Source organism: Daldinia childiae (assembly GCF_008694065.1).
Source record: "Daldinia childiae strain JS-1345 chromosome Unknown Scaffold2, whole genome shotgun sequence".
Lineage (NCBI taxonomy): Eukaryota > Fungi > Ascomycota > Sordariomycetes > Xylariales > Hypoxylaceae > Daldinia > Daldinia childiae.
In genome coordinates, this window is record NW_022984643.1 from 6,889,787 (window position 1) to 6,903,009 (window position 13,223).

At 41.2% G+C, this 13,223-nt stretch overlaps 1 protein-coding gene across 1 annotated transcript; it reads right to left on the minus strand.

Moving 5' to 3' along the window:
• Positions 1–3,307: 3,307 nt before the first annotated feature.
• On the minus strand, positions 3,308–4,058 carry GL218_02677 (3-hydroxybenzoate 6-hydroxylase 1; the record flags this gene model as incomplete). Its single annotated transcript, XM_033579211.1, has 2 exons — positions 3,308–3,904; positions 3,972–4,058. 2 exons carry the CDS (start codon positions 4,056–4,058, stop codon positions 3,308–3,310), a joined length of 684 nt encoding a protein of 227 aa, XP_033438917.1.
• Between the last annotated feature and the right edge of the window lie 9,165 nt (positions 4,059–13,223).

Sequence of the window (13,223 nt, forward strand, 5' to 3'; positions counted from 1 at the left end):
ATAAGGCAATATTAGGTACCTAGCTTACCGTCATCACCCTTAGCGATATCATATCGTCCCGCGGTTCTTCAAGATATCAATGAATAAATTAGGCATTTGGTATAAGATAATCCCTAGGCTTTGTTTGGTTCGTCTACTTGTTTAGTCGGTTGGCTATGCATACCCGTGCTCTTCGTTGTCGGCTTTCCATCTTTGGCTATTTCCTGTTTGGCATAGTCTTAAAGAAGTCTTATCAGAACAGTAGTAATACGTCTACTATCCTTGGAGTTTTATGATTAAGTGTATAGGACTACATGGGACCCCCATTTTCCTACTTTTGCACGCGCCGGACCAGGATAGTCGTGCCGTGCCATGCCACGCCTACATAGTACATTTTTCTCTGCACTTTCCTTATCTAGCATGCTAACCCCTGGAGTGCAACCATAAGGCTTACAGGTGAGACTTTTACAGGGCGAAGATCAATTTAGTCTCCGTAGTATCGCGAATGGAAGGTTCCGAAACGACTTTCCCAAGGCTAGTGCAAATATTATCGCATAATGGGTGACTGTGTCTAGGGCTTAAGATCACCCATTGCTGAGCGCATCAACAATCTCTATGATCCTTGACGTACGGCTTACACAAAAAGGAAAGTCGGGAATGAGGCAAATCTTGTTACCTGAAGCCATTGATAGTAATAGAAAATTATACATCAGTTAGTTAGTTCGTATAAGTAACAGTTTTGTATTAACGATAACTAACTAGTTAATCTTCACTCTTGATAAGTTATTCTATACCTACCTACCAAGGCCAGATCGAGATCGGATATAATATAGGTACCTAAGGCAATGTATGTCAAGCACATGAAGCAAGAAGGGTTTAGCTTCCAGGGTTTCATTTATTAACTTTTTATTTTTAAGTCCTACGATACATAATTAAATACGCGGGAATAGCCCAAAGAGTGACACAGAAACAAGTCAAAATTACCAGAAATGTTGATGTCCCAAAGCAATAAGGGGCCTTCCTTATAAGGCAAGGCACTTTTTGTGGAGTATAAACTGTATCAAGTTCACACTTCGGGACATACAGTTCCACGGTTGGTCAGCAATGTTCTATTGTTGAGTTTATTTTTCCTGTGACCTGGGTTACTCTGCATATGCGGCTAACACATGAACATGTCTTTTTGAGCTTGGTGTAGCTTACTTCCGGCCACTTATGATATATTCCATGGTAAATCTCCCCGAGAATGTTTGAGTCGTCCCGCTTTGGAATCTAGAAACCCCCGTGCCAGAACTTATAATGTTGTAATGTTTGATGCGTTCGCGGATTTGCATATAATACTACCAAGTCCTGCATCGCTAGCTAGCCATACATGTGGTAATTCTGGATCAGGATCGCAGAAGGATTCGAATAGTTTAAATGCTGACCTCCATCAACTTTCAACTTCATAAGCTTCATGATAATGGGGCATACCATATTAACATTATCATAGGTAAGCGTCTGTTATTTTAATACAAGTTTAATAGGAGTCAGTCTGTCCTTTCTTAGCTCTATCTTAGGGTAATTTTAGCGCGTTAAAACTTCCATTTGATAGATCATTCCGGGCCGGCCCGTTAGTTACAAACTCTAACTTTAATCATAATGCCCCGCTATTGTCCGTGCAACTAGACCCGTGCCGTGGTACATTGGAAGATAATCTTATACTCTTTTTACATGTTGAATAATGGAATGAGAATAATGTGCCAGACCTATGCAGCGGTAAACTCTCATGGTTTTTTTTTTTTTTTTTAATCTATAAGCGTGAGTTAGCGTCAAATCATCAGTGACAAGGATCCATTTCCACCAACCAGAATCAAGATACGGTATTTTCGGTTTGATATTTGATTGGACATGGCTTATATGGCTGTCTGATATACATATTAAGCATGGATGTTCGGATCAAATCTGCGAAGTCTGGACTTCAGATTAGACAATCCCCCCTTCGATTTGCGAAAAGCGGGTTTTCATTTCATTCATACCCGAATATGTGCTGCGCCATCTTGACCCAGACCGTCATCATTTTTACTTGATCTTCAAGCTGGAGTAATTGTGTGACTTGGAGGTTGGTAAAATACGTGTTATATGAAAATTTATCATGGGTTTCAAGTTGGTAATACCTTATTATACCTACCTCTTAAGTACCTAAGCTACCTACCTTACAATATCAACCATTGCAAACGCTGGAATCTAAATACAATAACTAAATATCAATACCTATTCTACTATAATATATTCTATAACAGTGTCACAGATACATATTTTGTATCTAAAAACAGGTCAATTGTACACCTCATAGACTAACAAAGTATCAAGCTGATACTAAAGGTAATAACAAGTATTACTAATCAGTTCTTATCCTCTCGTCTCTCCAGAGCTAACGCCTCTTTGCATACTTCAAATACGTCAACGCTAGAGGAGTGAGTTCGTGTCTAATAATATAGCAAATTGGGTCTAACTTACGTGTAATCATGCTTCAAACGTGCGGAGAACGAAGTCGGTACATCTAGTAAGGTCAGGCACCATAGAATATCACGATGAGGGTATAAAGTTTAAATGTAGGGAGTAGTCTAATTCGGGGGCAATGAAAATACATACCGGAACCTGGAGGGTCGGGCATAACGACGAACTCGATCTTCAACTTCTTTCTCCTTGCCGAGGCGGACTCTGGATAGTGATTGAACTCTTGATGCGCGAAGTCTACGGACTTGTTCGTACGTAACAAGACGACTAGACACATCCTCTACTGATTCTCCATTACCGAAAAGCGCACCTAAAGCCCCGGCATCTTCTATGGCCTGATTTGCCCCCTGTGCGCCGAATGGAAGCATCTGAAGTACCTTGATGTGAGCCTCGCCAGATAAAGTAAAAGTGATATGGGAAGTGATATGGGTTGTTACATACTGGATGAGCTGCATCCCCTATTAGCACAAATTTTCCTCGATGCCAAATTGGAAGCGGATCATGATAGGAAAGAGGCCAGTCAGTAACGTTTGGAGCCACGCTAAATTCAGTATTCCATTAGATTTTCAACTTTCATAGTTTACAGTTAGAAGGGAACTTGAACACTTACTTGATGATATGAGCTATACTAGGGTGGTAATGGCCAAACTCTCTTAGCATGAGAGACTTCAGATCTTCATCATAGATTTTAGTATGAAAACGATTAGTGATTTTTATTTCTGCTTACCCGCGTCGTCCTCATGAGTACTTCCATGGATACCCGCAAAATTCTGGACTTGCCCGCTGAGTGAATGTTAGGTACACTATCCCCAGTTTTACACATTTGGAAATCTTACTTTCGACAAGTATACCAAACCATATGTCGTTCTGTCTGAGAGGTTGTATCTGCTAAAACACTGTTACCTCTCCCTTTTACTTTCTGCAGCTCACGAAAGTGTGCATCATCCTCTAGGTCAGATGTTGGTATCATAAACCGGAATGCACTTAGTCCTGAGGGGGTAGATTTCGCCTCTTTTTCGTCGCCTAGCACTACGCCCCTCAAGACGGAATGCAATCCGTCAGCACCGACGATGAGGTCCGCATAATACCGTGTTCCATCTTCGAGTATCACAAAGCCTTCTTCGGCATTAGCTGCTACCACTTTCGATGCCAATTCAAGATCCAGGGTGGAGGTTAGACGTAAAAGTTCGTTGTGCAAGTCTACACGATGCACAGTATAGAGGGGCGCTCCGAACTCCTCGCGAGCATTGATTAAATCTGCACGGTGAAGGGGATCCAGCGTGACACCATTCAATACCTCAAAGCATGTCATATCATCAGCTCGAGCCTTCGCAAAGTCGAAACCCAGGCGAGATAGCACGCGCGCCCCATTAGGGGTTACGAGAATTGCAGCACCCACCTCGGCGGCAAACCGAGACTTCTCTAAGACCTATATTCTGTTGGCACTTCTGATAGACCTAACTCAAGGTCGTTGGTAAATAGGAATAGTATCCTACCTTCACAGAGTGGCCGGCTTGCTGAAGTGCGACAGCAGTACATAGACCACCAATGCCGGCGCCAATAATAAGCACTTGGAGAGGCATGTTGAGTACCTAACGTAGAGAATACCTTTAACAACTAGACGTTTCCGAAAAAAGATGAATTAGCTCGATCCTCTAGGTTTTATTACATCCTTTGCATTACCCAGAGTAGCTCATTACTAAGAAATGATGCATCATAGGAACACCGTTAAGACTTATGTGTACCTAATATATATCTCAAAATCCCGAAATCATGATATCGGATATATAAACGGAACTAATCGTAGTACATAGGTAGATGATCGTTTTAGAAGATATATCATACCACTTCCAAACCGACGTCGGTCGCTTCCCATAATGAATAGCCATTTAGCTACCTTATACCGTTAAGTTTTGGAACGAAGGATTGATGTTTCATGCATCCCTGTGATGAATAGCGAGGAGGGTTGTCTCGCAGAAAGTAGGATTTAAGAAGTCATGATAGTGCACGATGCAAATGGTGTATTCAAGTTACCCTGTGGATCAGATCTACAGTTTCTATTCGCTCGTTTATCTGGTTCTATCGGTTGGCATGTCGCTGAAATGCCGGGTCCTTCTCAATATGGCCTGGCTCCCACTTACAATTTCCAAATTTTGTTGTGACGCTGCGGTGCTTATGTTACCTTAGGTACCTTTTTATACAGGTTATTATGATTCCATCATCTTGTTAGCTAATGTGCTGACGTGGGATCTAGTAGTATTGTTCGCATTGCCGTAGCGGCTGATGCTAAATATTAGCTACGGTCTAGATTGATATAATACTACTCGATATTCAGAGGCCTCCAAAAGTTAATCGTACAATTTCTTAGTTTTCCACGAAATATTAGCTTAACGGGAGTTTTTATCTACCTCTATCTCGAATAGGAAGATAAGAAGGAATATCTATATGATAGATTAGAGAATATGGGATCGTCTCGTTCTCTGGTTATTTTAATTTTAGTCCTGGCAATACTATGTCAAACTGTTCAAGGGTCTTAAACCAGTCGGACTCTACGGCGGACCTGGTCGCTAGTGGGCCCGGCACAACAAGTCTTCCATGTTATAAGCCAGACAGAAGATCTGTTATATTACTAGGGATATGAGCACTAGGAAAAACTAGCGCCCTCGGGTCTATCCTACCCCCTGGGGAAACACGATCCTGACGACTGGATAATGTTGGGTTATCCGCCGATGAGTTGGGAATGTCACTAGTGTATCCGCCGCTATCGCGAGTGGGGAATCCCGGTACCTCAAAAGGCAGCTCACGATAGTAGGTAAACCGATCGATCCTAGACGATGGGGCGCATCGTCAGCTGCATAACTGTTTAAACTACTAAGGCTAAATTGCGTGCTTACCTATAGATACGTTTAGGTATCCTATGTGTCTTAGTATACGATTCCTTCACAGAAACGAGGTGTATAGAGGCGAAGTTCGGAATAAGAATACTATTTAGGTAAAGATCATCCAGAGAGTTGACTTCAAATCCAGGTTAAGACACGGATATTCAGGAAGGTGGTTTATTAGTTTTGTCATCATGCCGGGTCTAGCTCTGGTTTCGTGGACTTCGACGGAAACTAGCTTTCTCAGCCTCCTGCGTGTGATCAGTCTTGTCCTTGCTCCCATTAGCCGACCGAGGCGACTACCGGGACTATAGGCATAGCAACCTTGAAGTCCTACGCAGAGGAGACAAGGTTATTCCCTTATGTATCGTACTTTAGTCCGGTGGTGGGAACTGCATCACGATCGGCTTACCCTTCTTAGGAACTTAGTTCGCTCTAGAAATCTATGATTGGTTAGGTATAGAAGACGGAATTCCAAGACGTATAAGGACTAACTTCTTAGTATAGCAACTAATCCAGCCGTGTCAGTCATCTATAATTCGAGACACTGGGGACGGTTCATCGAGGCTTATAATCTGCTCGCGAGATGTTCCGCGGGTACATGGTTATTACAACTATAAAATATTAATAGTATATCCGTTTCGAGGTAGAGATTTAGTTTGTCTAACATAGAACGGATTGTGTTTTTTCATTTCTTTTTCCTTTTTATTTCCTTTTTTTTTTTTTGCATCGTCATTGGTATCCTCTTTACTCCTACCCACAACGGAAGACATGCATGAGGTAGATTAATAGCCGGTAAGCATCCTTATATATCCCGCATATAGACGAATAGCATATCACTAGCCACATGAAATTATAATAGTTCACTAGCCCCTTAAGCTAAGTCGTTAAATATACGCGTTTATGACTTAGAGGTTATCATGTATCATGTATCGTGTTATTAGCCTCGGTTGGCGTGTAGTACGAATGTCACTCTCTCGATCTCAATCAGATCTATCATATACAATGCGCACAGACAAGGGTCTAGTTAATTAATGTAACCATACCAACAATCCCGTGGGGTTCTTCCATACAACAACATATTTCTTCAAATACCACTAGACCTCGCGACTTATATCAAATCTTCAAGCTACCAGCCCTATCGGCTCAAGTATGTTGCATTGTTATTAGTCACATGATACTAGGGGTACTATACTTACATACCTATACATATATTATTTAATTAAATATATATAGATCTTATAAGATTAAAGTTATCTTAGACTCATCAGGATATCACCGTTATACATGAGCCCCATAAGTTTAAACCCCACGCTAATGCAGCCCACTCGCACAGTTCGAACATAGCCCTTGTTAGGTGGATTTGACTAAGGTATTACTAGACCCCTACTATGTAGACTCCTACGCTAGCCTCTGCGGTCTACAGGGATGTTTGTGTCGTACATTAGTTGATGACTTTTTGCTTGTGATCATGTTACCTTTTTTATTAGTTAACGATTATTTTTTATCTTTAACAACGACATTAAAATCAAAATGCTGATCCTCTCCTCCTTCGTCTAACATGTAAGCCAACTCCTTCCAACTTGCATCAGATCATCTATTAACACCTAATCTTCGTCTAAATCAGCACATTACCACATAGTCATCAATATCTAAGATCTCTTCTACTAGAGATGTACCTAACGTACATGTAAATGGCCATACGCTATTCTATATCATCGGTTATCTAAATGCACTCAGCTGTCATACATCGCGAGCGATATCGCAACTGCTTTAGCAGAGCTGTCACTGATGCATTAGTGATGTCGCCAGCACATGCAAGATGCCTGGGAACGACCAAGTCACTTCCTCCGACAGGTTTCCTTCTTCGCACGTACCCGTACAGCGCTTGATAAATCGTATGATATTGTATCAAATGTTGAAAACTACTATACGATTTGCATACTAAGACGAGCTCCTCGTCGTCAAAGATAAGTATCTAGTAACTAGACGGTATTAATTGAATGGTAAGGCAATAGTTGTGAAATCTGAAGCAACTCCTTCGCCAAACAATTAGAGTACTAAGAAGTAGAAACTCGAACCCCTATTTCCTTTCTTCCTCTAATAGCTTAGCTTGAGCTGTGTCCCTTTCCTTGAAATTCTCATTGCCCCTTTTCCAGTTCCCTAGCCCATCATAAGAGCGTTTTCTTAGGCCTGGTATGTATGAACACCAGAGATAAATATATATTATCGGTATCAATCGCGTGGGGAATACATACCAATAGGGCGTTCAAGCCATACCCATATTCCTTATCCATTAGCTCGCAAAAAACTACCAGATTGACTCAGCAAACTCACCCTTGATACTTCTTCAAGTTCTAGTGAACTAGATGATTTAGGGACTTGGAAGACAATCCCTAACAGTGGCAAATATCACTCATGTATGCCACTCATGTATAGATAAGTTGAGGCATAATAATTGGCCGCAGACCACTTCAAACCATGACAGACGACTTCAATTGTGGTCATACACAGACTGTAAGAAATGCAGTCATCAATCTTCCTTATGCAACTAAGGGTCGTCTATACCCCAACTCTCTCCATTCTTTCTGTCCTCTCTTATTTAGGCGCTAATTTCTTTTCTTTTTCCGCCTTGCCAGATCCCCAAGTTTTTTCAGTTTCGACAGACCAATATCGAGGTATTGTGTTTATACGTCCGTTAGAGGTGCTTTCTTAATATCGACATTGTTGAGCTATATAGCCTGCTTAGGAAGCTTTCTAAGCTGATATATAAATATCAAACATAAATAATGTAATAGAACAAGATGCATTACGGAATTGCCCTTTAGTGACATGGTGGTATGTTTGGTAGAGTGCCATATTCTCAAGATGCTGATGTAAGGGATCCATCTTTGGTGATTGAGGAAACATTTACCAAGACCTGTAAGAGATTGCTAGGTTAGTTTGTTATTATCGAAAATGGGATTGGAGATAGGAGATATCTAATAAATTTATATATTTCTAATATTGGAAAAATGGAAGAAACCCCACACAACCTTATGGTTATACTACAAGCATTTCAGTTTGAAAGGCCTATTCATAGTGCTGAAATGCAATACTCTCTAGTCAGTCACATATTTATAATCTATAGTCACCTACATACCTAGGTACCTAGGTATTTAGGGTAGGTAGATATCCTCCCACGATTCTTAGACTAGTGTTTAGGCATAGTTCTCAGATTAACGTGGTTACTTTCTACCTTCCTGTGTCGCTCCGCGGTAGTGACGGCAAGGTAGCGCAGTGGTATTAAAACAATACACCTAACGCTGAAAATAATAAAGTTTTCACTTAGACATAGCACTGAGTTTCGCTCACAGTGGAAATACTCTCTAAACAGGGTTCCACACTATGTATCTCCGGTTGAGACTATTGCCCGTATAAGTAAGGAGGTAAGCTGTAACCACCCAGCTACTTCGATCAGAACTGTTCAGGTCATGTATTATAAACACTCCAGTAATAGTACGAACAATGGCGACATCGAAGTTGATCAAGAGTAGACCGATTGAAATTTTCACATTGGTAGCCTAAGCCGATTCAAGGAATACGTGACTCAATTAAAAATAACTAAATTAAAAAATGTATCTATGTAGTTTTGAGGGAAGAGAAGAGAAGAGAAGAGATTAGGGGGTGTTCATCTTATTAGGATGATATCGAATACGATATTTCCTAACTTAGACATGATTATGCACACAATAGCCGCATAAATCGCCTACGCTGACGACTTTGTCGATGCAGTTGCATACTCTGCATGCGCATGAGTAGATCTTGTCCCTGTTACCGTCAGGTTGGGGCACGCGGCTGTTGTTGTCCTTTGTTGAACACATGTTTTCCGAAAGAATATGTTGGGAGATAATGAAATTTTCTTGGACTATATCTGTAATGATATGGCAAGCGATCAATTGTTCTGATGTATGAATTGATTGTTGTGATGTATGAATTGATTGTTGTGTTGTGTGATGCGATATTCAGTGGTTATTGGTGGGGATAACACAGAAATATATATCTACTAACTAACCGTCGGGCCAATGACAAAGTTATGTGTTATGTTCGAACAGCTGCCGAGAGATGTATCTGTTCTCCATCATGTCACATGAATTCCATTGCTATAAAGGAGAGGAAATATCAGGATTTAGAACAAAGTACTTGTTCGGGGGATGTGTATAGACGTAGACTTTTAAAGCCATTAGGTTAGAGTTCCTTGCAGAACAACGAAGCTACTTCCATGCTGTTTTGTTCCACTTCGTGACGGTGAATATCTACCTCTCAACCAACTAATCATTTTTTTTAATGTTGGTTACAATCAAGTTGACTTTACTAATAGTCATATTGACCAACAGTACTATTTCAAGTAGCTAACGAAGCTCTGAGATATTTTCCCGTATAAAACTCTCTCCTCACCCTTACTCTTCCTCACGTCTCATACTAAGATGAATTCATTTGGTTCAATAGTCATATATGCATAGATATCGCTAAGTATAGCTTGGTAACTGGTAAAGGTAAGCAACTCAACCCATTTCTAATAAAATAATCCCTTACCTTATTGCTGTATACGAAGTTATCACAACTCTGGTAAACTCCGAACTTTTTCCATTGATCACTTAATACGCTAAGAAAGGTGGGGGCGATAGTGGCAAACACGATGTAATACACTTGCTAAAGTAAATGTTTAAAAACCCTCCCTATAGCAGAATTAAACCTACAGGCCACAGAACAGACAGCGTCCAAAGCATGGGGCTTTCGTGGTTTACCTCGATGTGGTAGTTGAGGAATCAGTTAGCTATACGATAGCATAATCTGGGCGACTACGAAACATGGCTTACTTTTGTTATGTAATATTACCATGATATTCTATGCGTGACCTCGAACTTACTATTGACTTGTAACCTTAAAGCTACTATTAATATCAGCCATAAGATCCTAATTACACTTACATATACTCCAATGATAAGGAAAGCTATGGAGATTGTTCCTGGTTTAAGATAAATAAGTATGTCGGAGATCCTAATGAGGTGCTTTACACCTGCTGAGATTATTAATCTCGTCTCATTCATGGGCGGGCCCCATATCTAGTAATGGCATGTAGACCGTGGCTTGATAACTGATGGAGGAATAGGAATGAGCTTAAGTGCTATGACTTAAGCTGCTTCTCAATTGACCAAAACAGTGGACTCCTAATGTTCTACGCTTCAAGATAACAGGATCATTAAAATCAAGACTCAATGGTCGGTAGTGCTTTAGGTAGAGTGAACCATTATATTAAAACTATATGCTAGGTTAGACGTATATTTGAAAAGAATATAGGTACACTTGCGTTCCATTGATATGCCGTTAAGAGGGACTTAAGGTATATCTTGATGGTAATAATAAACCGATGTACCTATGCTAAGATTAATGGAACCCAACGTAATATTACCAATAGTAGTTGACATCATGGCGGGCTTCTCTACTAAACCTGGTTCTAAATATGTATAGAGTAACCATGATAGCCGTGTGTAACTATTCGGTCCCTCCCTCCTGTATTTATCCTCGTATTCAACAGTAACTTCCCGTGTCCTTTGAATAGCTGATTCTCCCTCATATGGTCCGCTCACTGCCGTCGTCCGAGTTCCGCCTAGAGGCACCAATTGTCGTCACATTCGAGTTCTTTGCATCAGGCCGAATAGTGCCCAAGCCTATCTCCATATCATTAGGTCTTGGATTTCTCATCCTCCCTATTGTAATTAGATTATGTGATCCTTCACTCTGCTTTAATATCGATCCGAGGTGGTCCCGCCGAGCAGTCGAACCCAGATCGGTCGAAGTACTGGAACGGATACGCAAATAAGTGTAATGTAAGTTCGCTACTGGTCCAAATCACCCGATTCGGCGGTGGCAACTATATTTACGGAGGGGTGTTAGAGACGAAATGAAATAGTGGGGCTCTTGACTTACATAAATAATCCTCGGTATGGCTTAGAACATAGAGGCCGGACGTTCTAACAACTCCGCAAATTCCTGCCCTATTTGAAGTTAGTAAGATACCCTATAGTTCACTGTTGAGGTGAACCTTACAATATTCCTAAACTGAGAGAAACGCAAATTGTAATCTTTTCCTTTTTTCCCATGTTTAACTTCCAAAGTACCATCCAAGGGAATCCTGCTAAGAAAAAGTCCATCGCAGCAGACCAAGCTGTGTCGCGTTAGCTTCGGTTGGCCTTTCTAATTATTATTGGGTACTTACAACACATGATGTATGCAATTGTAGTTAAATCCAGAGGGCAATATTCGCGTGGGACCCGCTCGTCATAGAGAGACTCGAATGGAACGCACTGAGCAAAGACAGTGATGGAAAGCAAAGGAACCAACCCATCATCGTGGAAATCCAGAACCAGAGGACTACTTTGTGCCTAGTTATCTTTCTGTGAGCATACTCATCGAATTAGAACTTGGATTGGACCCTACCATGTTTGAACAACAATGCGCATTAAAAACATGCCGACAGCTGCCTTGCTAAGTCCCATCGCACATGAAATAACGCATTGAGCAACAAGTTCTGTCTTAGTAGCCATTCGCACATCCGGCTTGGAGAGATCTGTGTTATGTTGACCGAAGCCATAATGGCAAGAAACCGTTATGACACATACGAATGCAACCTGTACGATCTATTTTTCCTGGTCAGCACATTGAATGGTTCAGAGGGGCCAGTTTTGAGTTCACTTACCCAAGTTGCAATAAGAAACCAGTCGTCAATGCCAATACCTTTGGTCGATGAATGGCGAATGGCAAGTCGCGTACCAATGAAGCCTCCAGCGAGTATGGCTTCCGTGCACACGACGGCGATGACCAATGGGCCCTGATTTCCTAAAGGCATTACGAATCGTGATCTCTAAGCACCAAATAAGAAACTCCCCGGGACGCCACCGATTTCCAGATCGTTGAGTTCATAGGTTAATGGACCGGCCAGTAATCGAATATTACTAGAGTTAAAGGTATTTGTAGTTTATTTGTTTTTTTTTTTTATTCTTTGATGAGATGCCCGTTGGGAGTCATCGTAATATGATGATTATTCAACCACGGTACTGAGCGCAAGGACATTGCCAACCCTTGAAGTACCAAATGTACATAGCATAAGCCTCGGGGTGTAAGCAGGGGCAGTGGTTGTCAAAACTCTTCACTGTCTAATTTCCAGACTACAAGCATAACCCCCCCCGACCAAACAACAGACCCTGACACTCATAGACATTACGCCAATTCGCTAAGAATAACAACCTCAGTTGTTCTCTCTTTCTTTACTAGAATAGAACGTATACATATTATTGAGATCTGAGTGCCCGCTATCAAGTTGATTTTATACTAGAAAACCGGAACAATACTGCATAATAGACATCAAATTCAATATGATAAAACTACCCTCTACCGCATCTACCATTGCAGTCGTTGAGAGCGAATTTTTGTCTTGAGAAGCCTCGCGTATTATCCTAACCCATGGAAATCTACGTAGGCTTAAAGCTTCGAATGCCTTATTCCAGCCATTTTCTTATGGAGCTCGCATGAACCCAGGATCGGATGAATCAAGATCCTGAAACATACTGTTGGTAGCGACAAGATACTCCATAGGGAAACAAAGCAAAGTCTAAATGTTAGATTCCTCGCCTATTCAGCCCTGAGCTACGCACGTCCCGGAAACTCGAGACTTTGTTTTTGGGCGATTAGAGTTGGACTGTGAGTATATTGTTACATTTTACAGACCGTAAAACCAAACGGACGGAACTCTTCTATCGTAAAAGGTGAGGATCAAGTTTAGGTGAAGCCGGTTGTCCAATCATTGACAACTTCTTCTTGGCAGAGTGG